Raw genomic sequence first — 23,305 nt, 5'->3', positions numbered from 1 at the left:
GATATGACATGAACAACAAACCAATTCTTCTTTGCATCACTGAAAGCCAAATTGTCTACCCCAAATAATAAAAAGATGGAAAAAAAAAAAAAATAAGACAACATCATGCAATATACTGGTTTAGATGCTTTACAGTACATGAGGCAATGCCATGATTTGCTATTTCAATGTACAGTGTCTATTGCTCTTCTAAAACTCCAACATCTCTGCAAAACGGAAAGACAGAAGAGCTGGTGCCAATTGAAATAAAATATTTGCTGTGCAACCAGTTGGGAAACATAGCATTTTTGATTTTTTTAAGCACTTATTTTCTTAGGCCACTGTCAGAACTGAAGCAACTCTGTTTTGTCTAGCAAATACTAATACTTATGTAAAGGAAACACACGCACACTGCACTCTCTTTCCATTCTCATCTCGCCTAACCAGGTGAACTAGCAGAACAAAAGTACTCAAGCATATAACCAAATACATAGTTTCCTCTTTCAGAGGAACATACCTGTATTTATGGAAGAAAATAAAACAAATAAGCAGAGAAACAAAAACTGTTTTCCAAGCTTACAGATACAGAAACTCGCAGCCTTAAATTGCTACCCTACGAGTTACCCTAACAAAAAGTTTTTAATAGCATTTTTTCAGACACAGATACTATTTAAAACCCATTAGAAAGGGACATCTGTGAAACTTGAGTCCATCTGTACAAATTTTATAAAACACGCATACGCAATGGCTGCTTCCCATTTCCGCATCTTGCGATCACCGTAAAGACATCACAAAAGACAAGTTTAAATAAAGCGTTGGGATATCATAACAAAACATTTAGTCCTTTAACAAAATAAAACCCAAGAAGCAGTGAAGAATATCCTGCCATGTATATTCAGCACAGATCGCACTTAAGATGTCCACAGATCTGCAGCCCTGAGTCGTCTGTGCTTAAGGAGACCACTCCCAGTAGATAGAGGCCAATGCCACGCCTGAGCTCATGTGGTCTTCCTTAGTGAGGATTTGTTTTTCAGAATACCAGGATTATCTTTTTTCCTGAAAAAAAGCAGGGCACCAGAGTGTGTAATAGTACCCAATCTGATATCCCGAACAAGTCCTCTTAGAGGACTGTCATGTGGAGTGCCACGATCCTTGTAAATTTACCATATGCACCTTTGTGCAAGGATTAAGGGGGTAGAGACCACCCTACACTACAGTAGCTGTGATTTCACTCTTCAAAATGGAATACCCATATTTGTGTATTTGTTCTGACACTGTCCAGGCATTTACTCAGCTCTCTGACATCTCTTGCAGGTACCACAGTCAAATTACATTTCCTTCTAGAAGAATCAAGTTAGCTGAGGCTGGCGCAGATAAAATACCAGACTTTTCAGGACTTCTGATTCCATACCTAAATTCCTTAAAACAAAGAAATGATCCTGAAGAGCTCCGCAGCAGTCACCACCAGCACAGAGCTGCCAGAACGTCCCAAAGGGGCAGAAAAAGACTAGCGTAGTAATGACTGTTGTGCTGTGAATCTGTTGCTCCTATATTACCCTCATTTCCTAAGGGGCTGTGTTGAGCTTGTGTCGGTGACCTAGAGAGTGCTTTTTCCACCACTGATGTGGTTAATGGAAAGAGCAAGGCAAAAATCAGCAGATCTACAGCTGACTGAATGGTAAAAACAACAAGAAAGGGTCTTTAGAACCAGTAGGAAGAAGCAGGTTGAGAAAGTTGGCATATATGATGGAAAAGTGAGACTCCTCCCTTTGTAACTTAGCACCCCCAGTGAGGGAGCTGTGCCAAGCCTCTTTCCATCCCTTCCCCTCCATGCTGCACTGAGATGCAGACTCAGCTGTGGAGACCTTCCTCAGTTTTAGGGAAGGCAGCCAGAGTTCCTTCATAGCTAAAAATGAATACAGCTAGGAGAGGCGATGTCATTTAGATAACTTCTGCACAAGTCCTCAAAGCCAAGACCGTGTTAACACATATGGTGATAACTTGGTACTGTCTCCGTTCTTATTTTATTGGACCCACCTACGGAACTTCAAGCCATCTCACTATCACAGTTGTTAAACAACTTCCTTGAGTACATTCATCCTGAAGCACAGTGCTTACCTCATGCATAAGACTGACAGATCCAACTACGAAGTTCAACTTTTTGTATTCTTGCTATATGAATATAATAGGTTTAATACTGAAACAGAGTTGCCTCTGTTATCTCCACTGGGCTCTAGATGCAACAAACACTACCAATAGCATTTAAAAGCAGATTTAGCTTTACATGGTGTAAGAATAAAGTAGTTTGGCAGTCTTAAGTATTTTACTGCCTGCAGGTGGGGAGTTGTAACAGATAATGAAGCAGCTTTATTACATAATTTCTGGAAAAAAAAGAAAAAGATATTAACTTTCATGGATACCATTCATGACTAAGAACCTAAATTTAAAGTAAGGGAAAAAGAGGGCTTTTCTATCATCTAATCATTGGTATTTTATCGTACTCTATAGCATAGTTGTACTGGAAAAGTGCAGTACCTCTCACTGCTATATTAAAGTTTAATATAATAATAGAGCTGGCACAGATAACTTGAATCAACGTCTCTCCCTCTCCTTTGTACAATGCTAAAATCCTAATGAATAAAACAATTTTTTTCATCCATATTCAGCATAGCCTGAGACATAACATCTTAGGAGCTCACTGAAACACATTAGGCCCTAACCAACTGGTTTCCCAGGAAAGAAACATGTGAGAACCTAGCTAAGAAGTGTTTGCTTAATTCTTCCAGGCCATTTACTTCCTCTCAGACTTGCAGAGAACAGTGCAATATATACTATTAACAATTTCAGGACACTTTTGGTTCTGGAAGGAAACCAAGCTCTTACCATTAATCAAGTAACTCCTGCATGAAACCCTGGGCTTATGGCTGGGGAAATAACAAGGATGAGGGAGTGACATTTTACAGTGCTCAACTTGGGAATTCGGAAGAAGAAAGCAGACATTTAAGTTCAAGATAAAGAGCTACCAGTTTTTCTTGCTGCACCTTGATTTGTTATGTTGTTTGCCTTAGTGACCTGCATTATTTATTGAGAGTGTAATTAAAGCTTTCTTTATCACATGTCCACACTGATTTAGATAACCACTGTATCTCATTCAGATAATTATTTTTTCCCAAGTAAAATCTAACAATATGTTTTGTTCTTTTGTTTTTTAAATTTAATTTGGAACACATCTCCTTTCCTGGTTTTAGACACCTCTGAGTACAGAACAGCCTTTCAGATGTGTATTATCTGAAGCAAACCAGCATACCTATGGAACTTATGCATAAAGATGTTTTCAATATGCTTCCCTTCACTTCCTCAATTACACTCATTAACTTTCATATACAACATAGCCTTGACTACACCAACCATAATCACACAAGATATCCTATTGCCTGAAGATGTGTCATGTCCAAGACCTCTTAATTATTTTGCAAATTCCCTCATTTATCCACATTTATTAATTGCCTCAACGCTATGTGGCTAATTGACACTGCACTGGTGAGCATCCATCCGGAAAGAGCGATCCTCAGGTGCTTTGGACTACAGTTTCTCAGTTCAGAAAACAAGGTGCCAGGTACAAGGCAGAAAAACGGGGTTACGAGCAAATTTTCCACTAGCATACTCAGTGAGGACAGCGAATGGAAAAATTAGGTGGTTATGCCTGTAACCCTTGCAGCAAATCATGCAACTTTGGTGATTTTTCTAAATCAATCTTATAGCAGCAGGCAGGTCGTTCCTGTCACGAAGTTGCACGGTCTACAGAGAACAGGGAGCCAGTGACAGCATGAGCCAATTCTTCACAAGAACCCTAGGCCAACCAGCTGGGAAGCGTATTTCTGTACAATTTCATTCAGCAATGGCAGATCTCTGCAGAACCTTAGTGTGAGCCCCTGTTCAATTCCAAGTGTAAAGACAGATAGCTATCTACGCTGCCATTTATAGAATAAGCTACAAGTTGAGAAAAAAAAAACCAAAAAACTTAGCACTAGAAGAAGAGGGATCATAGACATCGTGCAAATTCCTCTCTGATTTTTTGTATGTGGAATGAAAGGAATTTCAAACTACTTGGTAATAACTCTTAAATCTTAGTAAACATGTTTAAAAATCACAAGAATCATTATGCATGGCAAAATCCAGTTTTGTTAATTAACAGTCTTTTTCCCTACAGCTTAAAGGCACACAATGATGCAAACAACATTTTATTCTAAGGAAAAGCAGAAATCATTTTTTTTCCCCTCTTCTCCAACTTCTTTTGGTGTACATTCAGCAAGAATTTCAGTTCTTCTGCTTTGTCTCTTGCCCATATTTAAATAAAGCAGATTTTTTGTTTCTATTTTGTGACTTCATTGTAAGACAGTAAGCTATTTTCTACTACTAAAAAGTACTTAGATCTCCTCTATTAGATTTATTTAAGAGGATAAACACACCTTCTTATGTTGGTATTTTCATAATGGAAAACATATGATTTTTAATTAATTTTTCTGGAAGTACATAAAGATTTCTCACATGGAAATACAGAAGTCTGCAGAAAACACAGGCAAACTCCAGTAGTATCAGCCTCAATATAGCAATATGTGAGGATGCTAATTATTTTTGTAAAGAAATAAGTCCCAAAACAAGGTAAAACCCAAAGAAAACTGGCTGTAAGAAGAATATAAACCAAGAAAGTTACCTAAATATAATTATGTTGAAAAAAAAAAAAATTGTACAATTCTGTTCCAGGTCTACATTCACAAAGTGACTGAAGTATATGGAACAGCATAAAATCAGCACTGGTACACGCAAAGACGATACAAATGTTGGAAGTAGAGGCGATGCTGCGTATGGAAAAGTATATGAAGGCACAGAAGTCTGAGGCCTGGAGAGCCTGGAAGCAACAGTGGCTTCTTCAGAGTGTGGGGGCCAGAGGACATGCTGGAAGAGCACTGCCTCCAGCTCCAGAGTCTCCAGGATGCCCCCACACACCTGCAATCCACACCTTACAGATGTATATGTTAGGTCACTCACACCCTAAGCTTTAAAAATAAAGCAAAGCCATTAAAATCTTTTATACTTATTTGCATTATGAAAAGCAGATAAAACAATTACTCAGCTTTCATCTTTTATCAGTCACTGCATGTTAAATCAGCACTTTGCTGCTACAGCAGTGGGTATGTACTTGTATTTACACCCTGCATACTCACTAGATTTATTTAAGAGAAAATGGCATCAGACACTTTTGGAACATGGGATTCAAGAGAAAAGTAGGATGTAAGAGAAGCAATAGTAATGATCTCCTACTGCTGCAGGGTGGGTGGGCTGGGAGAGATGACCCAGAATGTCTCTGCAGAGCCCAGAAGTACACGCATTTATGAAAACTCCCAAATAGAGTAGAACTCTTGAAACAGACACTTTACTGGTGATATAATAGTAACTGGGAAAAAAGTTTATTTGTGATCTTTAAATTATAAATCTATACATGCTGCATAGTTTTTCTATTGGCATTACTATGTACTTAAAAAAAAAAAAAAAAACAACATCTGAAAAGAAAAAACAGAACATCTAGCATTATCAACTCACACCACATAAAAAATGTTTCAGGTTACACATTTTACAAAAGTAGTTTCACTATAAAAAATTTGAAGGGCTATTATTTTAATCTCAATCAGCATGCATAAATCCTTCACCTAACTCTTACGTAGGACTCCTGATGGATGCTTAAGGCAATCTAACAGCCGACAGCTCTGTTTAGGCTGTTTAGCCACGGCAGAACAATGCATTTTTCGTTTCACAATCTTGGCAGCCCTTGTCACTGAGACTGAATAAAAAATTCTTACACTGGCATCTCAAAGCCAGAGGGGAAGAGGCTTATTTTGAAGTTAGTGGTAAAGAGTACTTACCGACTTCAACGTCAGTAAGAAAATGCTATTAAATTACAAATTGCAAGGTGGGTGCCTTTCCTGATTAAATTAATGGGATTTTTGCTGGTGATTCCATAGAAATGAAGTTTTCATGTTATGTTAAATGCCATTATGTCACATAAACCACAAAACAATCACATACTGTGCAGAATGTGTGTTATATACTTAACACCTCACTAACACTAAATATATATATTAATTCTGCACTTACCTTCTGACAACAGTAGATGAAGAGATGCATTTTTTAAACAGTTAATGCAATTTTTCAAACTAGAATCAGACGGTCAGTGGTTTGTGAAGGTCAGAAATAACATCTTCTGGCTAAATTAATTAGAAATCAAAACACTTTCAAACAGGCAGTAGGATACTCACAGCCCTTCTGAATCAAGCTGAGATGAGTCTCTGCAATCTGTTGTATGACTTCCTAGTGTGCTGAAAGCTGTAACACTCTTAAACAGGGCACCTATACCATCCTTAACAAGTTTACTGATAGCATCCCAAAGATCCAATTTCCACTGTATAAGATGCAAATTGACAAAATAAAAACCTCCTGGTACACACAACCCTAAGCAGACAGATTTTGTATTTTTTCATCTCTTCATATAACACAGTAAGTCATAAATAAGCAAGTTTTAATTGTAAACCTGTTTATTTATTTTTAATTCTGGACTCCCTGTGCATTATCCAACCTGTATAACTTGGCATTGGCATTTATCTCTCTGCTGGATACTGCAGCCTTCTGTAGTCAACCTGCAGTGACAGTTATCTCTTAATTAAAACTCTACATGCAAAAAGAACTACTGAAAATTGTTACGGCGTAACACACAAAGAATGATTATTTATAACCAACACAGTTCTTATCTACTTATACTAGAGTCAACAATTGTTGTTATTGTGATAATCTACCCAAGGGAATATATGCACAGACAGTCTTTTCAATACATGAACATATAGACATAAATCTATAAACAAACTTCTATCTTCAGCAAAAAATCATTCTAGTGATTTTTTTTTTTTATTATTTTTAATAATTGCTTTAAAATGCCTGAAAACTATGCATGCTGTGGGTTTTCCGTTTAAATGGTTTTGGTTTAGTTTTACACAGCAGATAATGAAACTGTAAACCCTGAATTGGAAAGTGCACTTCCCAAGTTCCAATTCTCCCTGAATGCTAACAAACCGTCGCTGTATCTCAGATGCAAATCTTACATAAAAATGATGCCCACTTTTCCCAGACATCCTTGAGAAGTTATGTCTAAAGAATTGTGTTGTTTTTAACTCACAAAATTGCAACTGTTTCTGGAGATTGTGAAAGCTGAAACTTTACAAGATTATAATATGAGAACACTGATTTAAGAACAGAAGTAATTCATTAGAAAGCAAGAGAAATTCTAGTCCAATTTTTTCCCCCTTCTTGGAAATATATTATGATAATTATGAGCCCGTAATATAAAGCTTGTGATTGTTTTCTGAAAAAGATTTCACAAGAAAAATGTTTATGCATTACAACTGGCATTCGTTTCGGAAATGAAAACTTTGCCTTGAGTCTTTTTGTTGTTTTTGGAAATTTAACAGCTGCTGTTTAGCAGATTGCTAAATGAAAGAAATGCCCTCTTCTTGCAGAGGTCAGACTGCATGATCACAGCAGTTCCTTCGGTCCAGAGCTAAGGATGTGTTGATCTTTCCTTTAAATGGAAGTTCAACCTATAAAGAAACTGCAGATTCTGATCCTTAGGTGACAGATTATTCTAACCTAACTATATCACTTTCCACCTTCTCAGATTTTTTTTTTAATTTTTTAGTTGTATTACCTTACAAATAGGCAGCCAGGTGCAGACTGAAGGTCCAAACAGCAAGGCAAAAAGGTTCACGAGCCAAACTCAAAATCCAATCATCTCTCACTTTCAGTACTTAATTTAGGAGCTATTCTATTCAATTCAACTGTACTTGCCTCAACATTAACTAAAAGAACATACACACCAAGTTGGAAAGGGAAAAGAAAGCTATTTCCAGGAGAATGGTTTTCTGAGTCAAATGAGAAGTTCCAGTTTAAGCGATAGGTCTTAGTATTTTTAGAATACTCCTCCTCCTCCCTCCTTTGCTGTGGATTTTTGGACAAAAGCAAGCTGATCAAATGAACACCAGATTGCAAAACGCTTCCATTAACTCCTACCTATTTTCACTTACAACGTACAAGTTCTCTCACGGAAATGCCACCTTCCGTTTGCTCATCTGCTAGGACACAAGATTGTGCATCCCAGCCTCACACATCACAGTCAGGATAGAGATACCAGCTCTGCAGACTTGTTTACACACAGCCACTGGCCACCATCTCATGAGCACTGGCAGGCAGTCTGTGGTGGATGAGCACAGCAGCTGTAGAAGCTATATGGAAACAGGGCGCCAGGTCCCACTTGCAGTGCTTTGCAGAGTCCAGCCCTTTCAAAATGACCTTAGACATTTTTGTAGGCCATACAAGTAAGAATCAGGAAAACACCCAACTTTTTTTTTTCCTTTCCAGAAATGCAACTAAGCATCAATAACTGGGCTGCTGATATATGCTGTAAGTCACACAACAAGGCTGGACACTCTCGCAGTCTCTGTACATCCTACATTCACCCAACAACAAAGCTGAAGCCTGCTGTTTCCACTCCACCCTGACCTTTGTAAAAGACTAATTTTTTTTGGATGCTGATATCCTTTCAGAAGGCAATTCATAAAGAGTAATCACTGAAAAAATAACCTTTGTGAAGAAATGCTGCTTTATTCTTCCTATCCGTGACATTTTATTATTAGAGTTGAGATGGATTGAGCCATGTCACATCTGGTTTATCATTCTTCCAGCACGACCCTGTGTTAGCCTATGTACCTTTTATTTTCAACGTTCCTTTGGGCTAAAACAGGGGGAGGAGGGAAAATCGCCTTTCTGAAACAGGGCAGGAAATGCATCTTGAGGAGCACAAGGGCACTTCAGGATATCTTTGGAAGGGAGCTGGTGAGAGAGTTGCTAAAGAGAAAATAAATACTCTGAGAATGACTCATATATCATCCAGTTTATAGAGTCAGGTAATTTTCCATCCTCATTCCTTCCACCCTGCTAAGAATTAATCTAAGGAGGAATAAAACTAAATACCTATGAACTACATTGAGTTTTCTTAATTTTACTGAGCCCTACTGTCTAAACAATAGACAGGGTGCCAGTTTTGTCCACTTTTACTACCAGCGTGGCAGCTACTTCACAGTTCATTTTAAGGGAGCTGCATCTTTGAAGCAAAGCGTCTGGAAAAATACTTAATGGCATTGGATTGACTGTCATACAGACTATAGCAAATAACTTGTTTTCTCAGAGATGTGGTAAAGAAATTTTGACAGAACCTAACCAAGAGCTGCCAAAGCCCAAGTCCTACTCCATGTGAAAGAAAACAACATGTTGTGTTGTTACACCCTGTTTTCCCAGGAAAATAAATTAAACCTGTAAAAATTCCCATTAGAATAAAATGGAAGAACTGTGGGATGCTTATAAAAGCAACAAGTAAGCAATGAGAAAGGGGACAGCATTCCTGCTTAGGAAACTTCAGACCAGTGAAGGAGCCCTGAACTGCACAGCATCCACAGGCCTGAAGATACCAGCTTAGCAGTTATATTCAGCATGCGAGCTCTTTGCTGCTCTATTTTCAGGAGCTCTCCCTTTCCTGCTGCACTATTGAGTTTTGTTCTGTGTCGAGGCTTTTTTGTCCTGCTATATTAAATCCAACTCCTTCACAAAGGAACTTTTGGGAAGGGAAGGAATTAGAGAATTACCAGAAAATTATCGACTGTTGTCTCACACAGCACCACTCTCACAAGCAACAGGACATTTACTGGACATTGATGTCTCATTACATCTAGCATGTAATTTATTTCTCTGCTGGAACAGAACTTATCAGCTTTGCCCATGTGGAGAAAATGTTTCTACCTCCGAAACAAATAGAACACCACAGGCAGGAAGCTGGAAAGCTTAAATGAAAATCCGCCACATGGTCACCAGAGCTCACATGCTACTGAATCCATGGTAAGACAGCAGTGTCAGAACAGGCCGGAGGTGGTATTTTAGGGACAGATTTTCAAAAAAGCCCAGTCTCATTGCGGGATGATTTAAGAAAACAGAACAATAAAAACTGCTGGGTACTGAGTAATCGGAACAAGTTGGACTCTCTTTAGGTGCCTCCGTAGATCTTGCATTTTGAACAAGAAAGAAAGAAACGCTGCTTCAACAAAGCCTCTTATTTTGGAGCCAAATATAAAACCAAAAATACTTAAACTGCTAAGAAAACATATCCAGCATTTGTAAAAAACAATGAACTTACATACTTCTCATTACTCTCTCCCAGTACAACAACTCATTATGAACTATTTTGACAACTTAGCTAAGATTCCCATTTGATAGCTTTTAATTAGTTTTGTAACATTTTCTCTGTATTTAAACTTGGCAGAACAGCACTGTGCTCTAGCTATATGTAAAATTCATACCCATAAATTTCAAATACATTTAGTTATCCTTTGAACTGCAGGGGAACAGGCTTAACATTTTTCTTTTCCGAAGCACTTACAAAACCTTCCCATTAGTTTTGGTAGGTCAGAAAACATAGAACGGAGTTAAAAGTAAACTCTGGCTTCAGACTAAACATGGAAGTTTCCATCCAAAAGTGCAATTCATAAAGTTATGAGCTAACAAACAAAAGGAAGTTCAACAGTTTCATGAATTGTTAACTGTAAAATCCAGAAATAATAATGTAAGCTTTATTTTGTTGCCAATTTGACCACTTCAGAATAGTAAAACAAAGTAAGATAGACCACTCCAGTTACTTCTAAGAGGTTTTATCTAAATGAAAATAGAAAAGACCTGAAAGACTAGGCCAAAATACATACAAAAAAGATTCTGAAATAGGGAAAACAACTGTTTAAGCCTGACAGGAACCAAGGGTAATGAAAGCTCTTTACCATGCTGTTTCAGAGTCCTTGGGCCTTTGTCCAAACACCAACTGGGCCATTCAAATCTGTTGACAGACAGAGGTTAGCCATCTGCTTGAAAAGAGATGAAAGACAACTCTCATCTGACTGCTTAGCAAAGCTGAAACAACTGCACTTAATCTTAATGGTAGGAATCACCAGCTGAAGCTGTATGAGTCTTTGAGTTCCTGAAAAATTATTGAAGTTGAAGCGTTCTTCTTTCAAGATGCACCTCTCAATACCCGTAAAATCTGCCAGCTAAAAATCAATTACTACATAGAAAGCATTTAAAGGCATTGGTCTGGAAGCACTGCTTCGTAAAACTCAAATTCCTCATGTATCTTATTGCATAGGCTTTCCAAGATTATCCACTCCTTTGCATCCACTTCCATCTATCTCTACTTCCAAAACATCTACCACAACTGCTTACTGGCAAGAAAAAATGCATGAACAAATTCCTTATTTGATTTCTTTTTTTTCCCCATTTGAAAATAGCACTTTTTAGCAGGTTCTTGGCCAAGATTACATTTGTATACACACAATTCTTCTTTTATACAAAGAAGTATTGCAACCAATTATAAGAGCAGTCCCTGAAAAAGCCAACTAATGTCTTGACTTTGTCCACATTCATGCAAGCACAAATTAAATAATTTTATATGATGCTTAATAATGCAACACTACATAAGAAAAAGACTATGCAGGAACACTTGCAAGCTAAACATATTCATTCTGAAAGGATCAGATTATGTGAAATGCAATTTGTAAATGAAGAGAAATAGAGAATTTAAACCAGTTCTACCCACATCTCACTTCTTTTGTACTTTGGCATGTTTATGCTTAAGTAACAAATAACACACAAACAATACAGTTTTTCTGTTGTAGTTGGTCTTACTATTTAGGTTGCTCCAAAAGTAATGACTCCTATTTACTTCAATGACAACTATAATGGATATAAATACCACAATAACACCATTTGATAGAGCAAATTCTCAGCTACAAAACACTTTTTCAACACTGTCACCACCATTAGCTATGCATTTTCTCCAGCAATGAAAAGAGCCTGCATGCCACACTCACAATACTCTCCACCAGTAGTTGGTGACCCACTGTTTCACAGCTGCTATCATGGAGTAATTGCTAGAAAAACGTTACCCACACAGCCATCTTTCATCAGCCTGAGCAGATGGAAGTTGGAAAGTGAAACCCAGACTAAAGGATGAGCAAGATAGGACAATCCAGCCAAAGCTGACAATGCCTTCCATGGTCTTCAAACTGGAGCCTGGAATTATTGTAATACAAGAGAAAAGTCATCCTCTCTGGCCTCACTCTGGAAGTTCAAGCCTTCAACTTAGTGTTGCTATGCAGCTGTTTAGGAAATTCAAAAGAATCACCCCTTTCCTATTCCAAAAGATAGTCCACATCACTTTCCTGCTGAGGTTTGCATCCTGAATTTCGTCTTTGATGCAGAATTCACATATCACCACTCCACTGCCATTTTGACTCTGGCTTGTAGTGGTGACTTTGCATCGTCACTAGTAATGATCCAGGAAACAGTCACCTTCAGTCGTGTTGTTTCAATAGGTCCTGACAGACTTGTATATGGTGATCTTCCTGTTTCTGTGTGAGCATTTCATTCATTTGGTGAAAACTGTGACATTCCAGTGTTGCTACCATTATTTCCAATGCACTGAAGTCGACAATTCAGCTCCATACAAAATTCTGCAGATGAGCTGATCAAGACTTTCATCATTTCATGGTGTGAAAGTTGTGTATGGTCATTTGGAACATGGCTTGTTTTTCAAGGCACTGCTGAAACACTATCCACCACCTCACTGTGTTCACATGTACAGTTTGGTCTCCGTAAATCAAGTGATGAGGAATGTCAGTGGGTACCATGTTTTTCTGCATAGAGGAATCCAGTGACATGCTTCTGCTTTATGTGCATTTCAAGTTCAGATGTCACTCTGTCAGAGTGTCCCTCTGCTGCCATCTGTCACACAGCAACAACACTAAACAGAATAGTGGTGGGAAGGTTCAACCTCTACTAGCACGCCACCAAAATCCGCCTCTGATGCAATCAGTCAGCATCATAAAATATGAGGAATTACTTTTGGAGCTGCCCTTGCACATTCTACTTGACTTAAATCTCCTATACTATAAATGCCACAGCATCTACCTGAAGAGATGCAGACAATGTAATAATCTGCTCAGTTATCTGAGATGTTTCCTCTTTTTTATGGTTCTTTTTCCTTATGTATCTTTGAGGTATTCTAGTGCACCAAATAATCACTCATTATGTGTTTTCTGAAGCAGTTAGAGACTATAAAGTCTGTTCTTGGTCAGACTTTTTTACATCTACAAGAAGAAAACAAATCACAGGATACTTCAGAGTCAGACCCCATCAAAAAGAGGAGGATGTTAATCAGCACAGTTTAATATAAATTCTCTGTCATACTGCTATTAAGATTATGCATGCCATGGTGAGCAGTTAGAGATATTAAGAACTATACTCAAATTTCTTTTGAATAAAGATAATATATCAGCCTATAATATTCATCAGCTCATGCAAACTCTTAGAAATCCAAGTTTCACTGCAAGTGTCTTTCTGGATCTATTTATTTCAGAAGATGCACTATGAACAATGTTATAATAAGTTCTACTATGTTTTAGCCATAAATGACTCATGCATCACTCCATTTGAAAGAATAAAATCCTAGCATGCAAGTACAATATGTTACTGCAGCTGTTCCATGAGAATAACAACATACCCATTTGGAAGGCAAATACATTTACGGAAAAGTCTGGCTAGCAGAAAAAGCAGAAAACAATTTATTATAAACAATAATATACAACACAACTGCTTTATTTGACATTTTTATGGTTACAGTCTGTTTTCATAGAATCTATTGGATTAAAATGCATCCAGCTCTTTCCCTCCCACTCCCGGCTCAAATTATCCTTCATTGATGTTATCAATGAAAAACCCACTAGTTTTCTATTAACTGGGCTTTGGAAGAGGGGTTCCCAAACTAGTCAAACGTAAAGTTGCTGGACAGAGTGCACCAAATTATTTATTTGCTTCAGGCATATCTTATCCTCTTACCACGATCCCAGTTTAAGTACAGAAACTCAAGTTTCCTTTTCGCTTTGGTTAGTAAAATATCATATTTTTATCTTACAAACTTGCAAAGGTTACAGACTGAATGTTGCAAAGCTGGCAGGCAACATACCTTGGTGAATTCCATGACATGTTTAAAGAGAAGGCAGTGCCATCACCGTCACAGCACCTACGACCTAGAGACAAGGCTTCCTGATGTTTCTATCATTCCTATTAAAGTTAAGGCAACCTTTCCTTCTGTACTTTTTTCCCCCCTTCTTTCTACTTGCCCTTTTATTCCTATGCACTTTTCTCATTAGTAGACAACTTTATTTGCCTTCATACTGCAATTAAAAGTTTCACAAGATTCTTCTGTTATAAATTAATGTAGTGTAAAAAAGAAGTGAACTTGCACAGAAATTAAAGACAAAAACAGGTAGAAGTGTTTAAAGTATTCTAAGTTAAATAATTACGCCATTTAACATAAACAACTGGCATATCAAAACAGAGACCTTTTATAGTGTTCAGTTGAATAACCTACGTTGAATAATTTGTGGTACTGATATACTGACAATGCCATTGTTTCTTCCCATGAAAGAAACACTTAAAAGCAGTGCTCTAGCTGGATACTGATGAACACTTCTAGATGGAATAACCCCCAACCATTCCCCAAAAACAGCTGCAGACTCATCAACACAAGACCCCAACTACCTTTACTCCCAGATGTAAACACAGCATTGCATCTCACCTGGTTAATGGGACATTTTGTCCATGAGAGACACAAACAGGATGAGGATGCAATCAATCACAGAAAACAAACAAATAAGAAAAACAAAAAACACTAAAAAAATAAAAATAAAAATTCGCCATCACCACTTAGCTCAACTCAGGCTAGCGAGTTACATCTGGATCTCCTCCATTCCAGGAGAGTGCCTAGATGAGTTCTCAGCTAGCAAGAGAGCAACATGTTCTCCTTCTCTTTTTTCACAAAAATCTTTTAAAAACTATGTTTAGTCCCTCATCAAGACGAATGCCAAGCCTGCTAAATTCTTCTATGACACTGAATTCTTGTTCTTCTGCCAGCCCTGGTTATGTGTGAACATTTTAGGTTCCCTCAGGCATTTATTTTACTACAGAGTCCTGAAATACTTCAGTCTATTAAGACCTAAAATAAACATGCAAAAGTGAGGAATCTGCTAGCTGTTCTTCCAGTCTACATCATAAGGATGTATAGATCATAAGGATCTGCCTACCCCAGAGAAGTTTGGAAATTATTCTCAACAGTGCCACTGAAGTTGTGGTACATTGGACAACCAAAGTCATCAAAACATTCAAGCTACAGCTGGGGGTTCAACTCCATTGGTGCCCATCAGAAGGAGGTCTGGGAGGCTAGTTTGAAGTGCCCTGACAGGGTCGGGCTGTGCAGACCACTTGAACAAGTGTGCAGCCTAAGCCTAGTGCATAATACTTTTCAGAAACAGTGCATTTACTAAACAATCATAATGGCTGTTTTGCATGTGCACTGCCCTGGGTCCATGCCCAGCTAAGTCCCTGTCTACTCTCTTGCTGCCAAAAAATGAAGGACCAAAAAATAACTAACATAGCTTAGCCTCACTTACCCTCCTGGCTGAAAGCTCTTCTGAAGCAGAAATGGCACTCACCGCAAGCTACGCTGGCCTATTCTAAATAAACTTCCAAAATCTTCTTGTTAAACAGTTCCTATCCTAGAATGTTCAGGTGACTGTTGCACAGATGATGACAAGTAGTCCTCAGGAGACCAAAGCTCAAAGTTGATATAGTGGACCAGATTTAACGTGGCCTATGTGCCACATTATATAGTATGCCTATATAAACCTTGCAGTTGATCATGTCTGAAAAGATGATCAAGGACTAAAGGCCTCCAAATCCTTGCCATTCAGATCTGCTTTTTTTTTTTTTTTCCTTCATATGAAATCAGACAACTGCCTCTTGACAACACTGAAGATTAGAGCACAGGTACCTTGCCTTTGCCCCATTTCTGACCCTCCCAAGACAGCAGATAGGTAGAACATCACAGACAAAATTCCAGAAGAATTCTCTAAAAACCGGGAATATGCTTGGGAAAGATGTGGCAAGGCCTTCAATTCTGTCAACTGTATTATTTACCACTAAATAACAGGGCTGGAGTAGAACGTGGCCATTTGTTTACACTCTTTCCTTGCATTACCTAAGAATTATGAGGGTACTTGAGCTTCCTGGTCTGTCTACAGTAATTGAAAAAACAAAGACGAGGAATTAAATCACTATTGAAAACCCTATATAAGCAGAGTTTGTTAATACAGGTATACTTACACTTAATCTTTCCTGCCACTTAGTTCAAATTTAAAAATCACACTGTGTTAGTTCATTCCATTTATTGCTTGTAATTCATTTAGCCTCCTGTTTTTGTCACCTCACCCACCCTCATCTTCACAAACTGAAAACTCATCACCACAGAAATATTTTCTTCCTAAAATCTGCAGAGTTTCAAAGCCTACCAGGGAAAGTATTACTATTTCAATTACAACAACTGTCTTTCCTCATGCCTCTAATATGAGAATGACAGTGTACCAGGCTGAATGGCACGTCTGTGACGAATCACACCTTTTGCTCCCAAACACATGTGATGGAAGAAGAGAATCAGTCACTTCTACTGTGGACTGACAGGACACGAAACACAGAGCAGCATAAAGTCAGAGAATCAGAGCTCCAGCTTTTATGTCACATGGGACCCTATGAAAGGCCAAAAAACCCATTCTGTAAGATAAAAACACAAGAACAGACTTCCTTTGCTCTCCCTCCACCCTGAGTGGGAAGGTGCTTTTTTCAGCCGAACTTTGCAGTCAAATTGTAGTTACGTTTCCACAGACACCTGAGAAGCGTTTTGCCTTGCCTCATTTGTTTTGCCTTCAAGCAGCAAGTGGATGTGCTGCAAAGTATTTCACCCACAACATTCTCCTGCCTTGTGGGATGGGAACCCCACTTCAGGGAGTTAAAAGAGCTAAAAAAAAAAACCAAACAACAACTGAACCGACAAGCCAGAAAACCAGCCCCAGGTGATTTGAAATTTAAGCCTAGTCTAAAATCCAGTTCTGAACTCTCAAATCTGAATATGTAATACAAAGATATTCAAAGATATGGTTGTGACCCCAGATTTTTCCCTCACTTACTCTAACACGACTCTTAACCTCACTCAGCTTTGAATGACAGCAGCACAAGAAGGAATGCCAAAGGAATGTCCCCTATTATTTCAACACCACAAAAGCTCCACACAGCAACCAAGCATGGCACAAGTGCGTGTTTATTATCCACCAGCCAAAATGTGACTAAGTCAAATAAGATTGATGATTACTGATGGAGACCATATGTGTCTATTAAAAATGAAACTGTTCAAATAAAAACACTGCTTCTATTTGATTCTTTCTAGACTACTGCAGTTTCAAACGTTGTCTCAGCTTTATACAAGTGAAATAACAACCCTCTGTATACACTCAGGATTTTAAATGTCTCTTTCTTTGTAAACAGTATCTTCCTATTTCTTTGTTAGTTTATATTAGTCTTCCACACCCCAACATGGGAAATGAGATACGGAAACAAATTAAAACAGAAGATATTATTAAAACTTTCAAATAATAGCACAATCAGCAATTTTAAATCTTGAAAAACTGCGCTCACCTAATTTTAATTTGTGACACTGGTAGATGCAAGAATCTCTGTTGTGCTAGGCATTACAAAAATGCATAACAAACCACGTAGTTCTTTCTCTGTGCAAGGTAACAAATGGCAAATACCATGTAGCATTTCACACCAGAGTCACAACTCAAGGGCAGAAGAGCAGAATTACTGCTGATGCCACACCACCTCACTACACAGTGCTTTGCTAACCAAGCTCTCAAAGGCAGTTAATGTGTTGCCAACTGCTAATACAGGTTATAGAAAAGAGAGGCTGAAATGTGAAAGCTTGGTCTATTCTACATTGAAGCCACCAAGTTTGCAGATGATGCAAACTCAGGGCAGTAAGGATGAGGGCAAGTAGTGAAGAACTGCAAAAAGACATCAGGAGATTGAGCAACTAGATGATGAAATGGTAAATTAAATCCAGTGTGGATAAGTGTAGAGTGACTCACACAGGAAAATATAACCTTAACTTCACATGTACAGTGATGGGTTCTGAGCCGAATGTTACAGCTCAGCAGTGAGACCTTTGGGTTACAATAAATTGCTCCATCAAGATGTCAGCTCAGCACTCAGCTGCCACAAGCAGCAGCGCAAATGCTGGGTATTGTGAAGAACCGAACAGGAAGCAAAATGAAGCCCATGATTATGCCACTTGGTAATTCCATTCAACTGATAAACAGCCCTGCTTCCAGCACAGAAAAAGTTAAGAGACGTGCTTAATCACTAAGTATTATCCATTGAAGTTAGGAGCAAAACAGAATTAAGCTTAGTAAGGAAGAGTGACCTACAACTATAGGGACAAAGACACATGTTCTAATGCACCAACAGCACCTGAGTTTCCTAATAGTTGCGTCTGAAGTCACATCCAGAATTCAAAGCGATCGTGCTTTTTAGATACTTGCTGATAAACCATTCAAAAAGAGATTGACAAATTACATAACTATAGAGGCTCTATTAAAAAGCATCACTGTATGACATAAGGCTAAGCTACTGCTAAAACTGCAAGCTTTACCAGTTTTTGAATTAGCTGAGAAAAGACAAGCTTGAAGATTTGCCTTTGCTGTACGACTATGAAGTCAGCTAAAAATCACTTTGCCGTGCCATTTTGAAAGCAACTAAAGATTTTAAGCCTCGAGGGTGAGCACAAGTGTCTGCAAAAGGATAAGTAGGAACAAATGAATCTGAAGATCTTAAATGCCTTTGCCTGCCTCATCGCTCTCTTTATTCATTTTCTTTCCTATGAAGTAGTCTGTCCAAAGGACCACTGGAATGAGACTGGGGCAGCAGACAAATGCTTTTACTTGCTGAGGTGCACATAAAGCAAATGTAACACCAGCATACATAAACCAATCTACACAGTTGCTTTACCTGTCATTTAATAGCATAATGACAGAGAAAAAGATACGTTGGATGGTAAATGAGAATAACAATGAATAATTATTCCTTAATTTTAGATTAATAAATGTATCACACATGGACATAACTATTTTTTCAACAAGAAATAAAGCTGCTCAGGTTTTTTTTATTACTTCAGACTGCTCACAGCATTTCTTAAATGTTGCTCCAGGAGAGCAACAGGAATGAGCAATACTCTAAAACAGACTAAAACAATTTATTTTTTCCACCTTGTTTTAGCCTTGCATTTCATTAAAATTCTACCTGTATCTTATGACTTATTTCAGTGCAGTTTTCACAAAAATATCCCTATTGAAAAAGTATTATTTTGATGTAGCCATAATTCTTCAGCACTTGTCTTGACTGAGACAAACTTCTTCCATTTGTCCCATCCAAGCACGTTTTTACGATAGATTATAAGGGACACTCAGCAGGAAGTGCTCTGGGAAAATAAGTAGTCATGACTTACAAAAAAACCTTCCACAGGGAATAAATGAAGGAATTTTAATTAAAGTAGAATGAAGAAAACAGAGTACATGTTAGCTAGTATGTAAGATGTGAAATTTTCAGTTACCGCAAGTAAGTGGGAATCAATCACAGTTGCTCACTGAATTCTTTGAGTGCTGAGAAAACAATGCACAGAATGGGTGAACCCTGACAGGCAGCAGATTCAAAGCAAGGCAGACACGACAACTAATTTAAGCTCTGTCTTTTCTGGTGGGAGAAGACAACTTACGTTTCAGCATGGCAACAGTTTCTCACGTTAATCAGAGGGAAAAAAAAAACAGTGAATAATAAAATCACAGAGCCACCCTCTCTTTATTCTACTGCTTACTAAAAATTAACTCATCATTTGTCTACTGAAGTGAGAGGAGAAACATTAATTAACCCAAGAATTCTGGGACGGCTAGAGAAATCGTTCCTTGACCCTGCGCCGCGTGCAAAGGGCAGGACCATTACAGGCACTGCCTCCTCCCCTTGCAGATGGGGCAGGAGGGCAGCCAGCCCCATCCAAAGGCCTGACATGCAGCGAAGCTTCAATTCTGCTGCACCATTAGGAAACGCTGAATAAATGAAGTTTTCCAGAAAGCCATTCCAACTTAATTCCTCATTACGGATCTAATTACAAGCCATCTTTCTAATGTACACCTGACGACATCGCGCAAAGCGCTTAGCTTTAAAGGTCAGCAGAAGTAAAGGAACAATTTTGCTATTTATAGTAAAGAGTGAACTTTTCTTATTTGGCTGTTTAAGCAGCCAACCCTTGAGTTTAATGTAATTAGGGAGGGGATATTCAATTTACAGTATCCACAAGTAATGATGATTACACTGGTTGAAAAAAGCTGCCGGTAAGCATAAGAAACCTTCGTAATTACATCCAGTTTTCAAAACGACCGGCACACCATGAACTTGAGGCATTCCAGCAAATGAAGGCCATTGCACATAAAAGCAAAAAAGCTTTGGAAGTTTAGAAGCTGTGCTGCTCAACATAACAAGCCGTGAAGCTGCAGGAAGATGACAATCAGCCTCACAGAACTCACCCCAGTAGCCCAGGTTATCCTCTTCCCCCTCAGAACTGGCCATGTGTGCCCAGCATGGCGTGATCTCCTTGGGCAGCCCGCAGCGATCCCAGCTCGTTGAGGAGGACAACACCGGCCTCGGGGATGTGGAAATGTCTCCTCCTTGCCTCTCCCCACCCCGCGTGTGGCAGATTAGCTATGTCAGCAATCCACCAGGACCAAGGTGAAAAATAAACAAACAGCCACGTTCACAGCAGTTGCGGCGATTGCTCTCTGGAAAATTATTCAGGCGTTATGAGGGAGGCAGCATTAAATGCTGCTGCCACTTGCAGCTTCACGGCTCTGTGCATGCTGGCAGCAGAGTGAGGCACGCACTTGAGGAAGATCATCAGAGAGCTTGCCTGTCTGAGCATCTTCCATTAAGTTTTTGTCTTAGAAGGAGATAAGCAGGAGCCTCTCTGCCTGATAGGCAAAAGGCTTGTCATAATTCATTAGCAGGGCAGCCTCGCTCTGCTTTCTTTCAATGAAATCAGGCAACCGGGCTACAAAGGAAACGCTGAGCAAACACCAGCTTCTCCGGAGCCAGTGCAATAAACTCGCTGCTACTTGGCTTTGCCTGGTGCCTGAGATGGGGTGACCTGTGCTGTTCGACATAACCTGTCAGGATCTGAAGAGCCAGCAGAGACCCACAAAGAAAGCAGCAGTTCCTCAGCAGGAACTCCTCAGCACTCACTGCCTGCAAATGAGAACTTCCCATCTTGGCTGTGGAGATACTGCACTCGCCTACTTTCGCTATGCCTAGGACGAAGCTGATAATTTACTCTGCGAAACTACTTATATCCAAGGGGGGGGGAAAAAAAAAAAAAAAGCAGAGGAGATGAGGTAAAAAAAAACACCAACTACAACATCAGATTATTGCAGAAATTAACAGAGATACCACAACTCCTCAATCATATCCTAAATTCATCTCAAACCTCATTTCCTTCTAAGTAGGAATAATGTAAACTGCAATTGCAGTTATCTGTTAGGAAAGGAAACAAGCTCAGACAAAGTGTCAAGATAAAGTCATTAGGATGGCATTAAAGTAGGCAAGAGCAGAGCATGCCATTATATATTTTTTTTCTACTGTGCACCCACTCATATGGAGCTAAAACACACCCGTTCTATTTAATTGTGTTTTACATATTTGTTCATGATGAACAGATCCAGTAAGAGGGAGTGAAGAAGAAAAGTACTCTGACAGCATTTGGTCCCACTCACACTGCATGTATGCAACACTGTTTCAGATGACAAAATAATCCTGAACTAGACAGTAAAATGTAAAGCATTTACAGTCCAGTGTTTAAACAGACTTCAGCAGAAAAAAACTGGTTTTACAAACCTTCAACTTAATTATTACAGAGCTACTAAATTTGCATTCATTTTCTCAAAGTTTCTCAATCATCACATAACAGAAACAGTCCAAAAATATAAATTAATGTGGTATGTTTAGAAAAAGCAAAAGCACCGAAAATGACTAATTATTGATTTCAGAACATCTGTGTCAAAATATTCTTCTAAAATAAAGCAGGTTCAGGTAATTTGCAAACAGCAAAGCAGTACTGCCTCCTTAAGTTCCTTTGTGCTTCACTTAGGCATAATAATTTACTTTGAATGTAATATCTGTCTTTAAAACTCTGGTCTATAACCAGTATTAGCAACAGCACTATTAGCATGTCTAGAGATTGCTGCATGCCAGCAGAACACAAGTGACTGAACAGAAATCAATAAAGGTGTTTAATGACTTCACAAGAAAAATAAGTGACCCTCACACCCTTAATGGATTAACGTCACTTGTGTGCAACACATTGCATAATGCTGACACAGAGCCACTCAAAGCAGTGTCACTTTTCATATGAGTGCCTTAAAACCTTATCAAAGGGAAATTGTGTTTTAATGCTATTTCAGATGTCATTTTTGAGAGGATTTTTACAATCCCATTTCATAAAGCAGAAAGCATGATCTGAATTGTTACAAGTAGCTTTTGTCATTGGCACATGTACTAGGTCACCCTCTGAAGCTAGCTGGTAAAACGAAATCCTGAACACAGAAGGATAACGTTTGGAAACGCTACTCAATATATTTCCTGTTAAGCGTTTACCCTCCAAATATCTATACGTCTGAATCTTTAGTATCACCAGCAGCATGCCTTCCCAGGTTTGGGATGCTGTTCCTCATAGTCAATGCTACAGCATGAGATCCCCACCCAGCCTCAGATCAGAAGGGCCAGGGGAATAGCCCAAATTAAACAATGCTGTGCAAAGAAATAAATGAGTGCTGCTCAGCCTATTGTCACCTTTAAGAATGCGGGTATCTTCATCTTCAATACGCTGCTTTTTACTCCATTTTATTGCTGCTCTCCAATAAGGAACTGTGGGTCACAGCAAACTGCTCTAAGCCCTCATTCCTTTATTTTTACTTCAGCAGGCTAAATATGGAAATACACAGCATCCACGAGTCATCTCTTGGAGGACACAAAGTCTCTTTTTTGGGAAACTAGCAAGTCAAGTTGAAGATGTCATTATGCTCTGCCTAAGCAGGCTGCCATCACCAGGCTGCACACATAGCTCCCACTGAGCGAGTCCGAACATCACTGAGGGCTGTGGACATTCAAGTTCCTTCTTCTACCTGCCATATTATCTACCATA

General features: G+C 38.8%; 1 protein-coding gene across 17 annotated transcripts in view; it reads right to left on the bottom strand.

Annotated features, from left to right (window-relative positions):
* The window catches only part of TENM3 (teneurin transmembrane protein 3), a 696,676-nt gene that overhangs the window by 169,101 nt on the left and 504,270 nt on the right, over positions 1 to 23,305 (bottom strand). The window contains exon 1 of one of the 17 annotated variants that reach the window (XM_052683299.1): positions 20,640 to 20,777. The exons of 14 other annotated variants lie outside the window; for them this stretch is intronic. In XM_052683299.1, coding sequence (XP_052539259.1) covers positions 20,640 to 20,682 — 43 coding nt within the window. In that variant the 5' untranslated portion in view covers positions 20,683 to 20,777. Of the gene's footprint in view, positions 1 to 19,834; positions 19,875 to 20,639; positions 20,778 to 23,305 lie in introns of those variants that run through there. 2 more of the 17 variants (XM_052683301.1, XM_052683296.1) reach the window with 2 other exon arrangements.

This window comes from Tympanuchus pallidicinctus, unplaced genomic scaffold (genome assembly GCF_026119805.1).
Source record: "Tympanuchus pallidicinctus isolate F22 unplaced genomic scaffold, pur_lepc_1.0 scaffold2, whole genome shotgun sequence".
NCBI lineage: Eukaryota > Metazoa > Chordata > Aves > Galliformes > Phasianidae > Tympanuchus > Tympanuchus pallidicinctus.
Note: the sequence above shows the minus strand (reverse complement) of the source record. Positions and strands in the feature narration are given on the sequence as shown.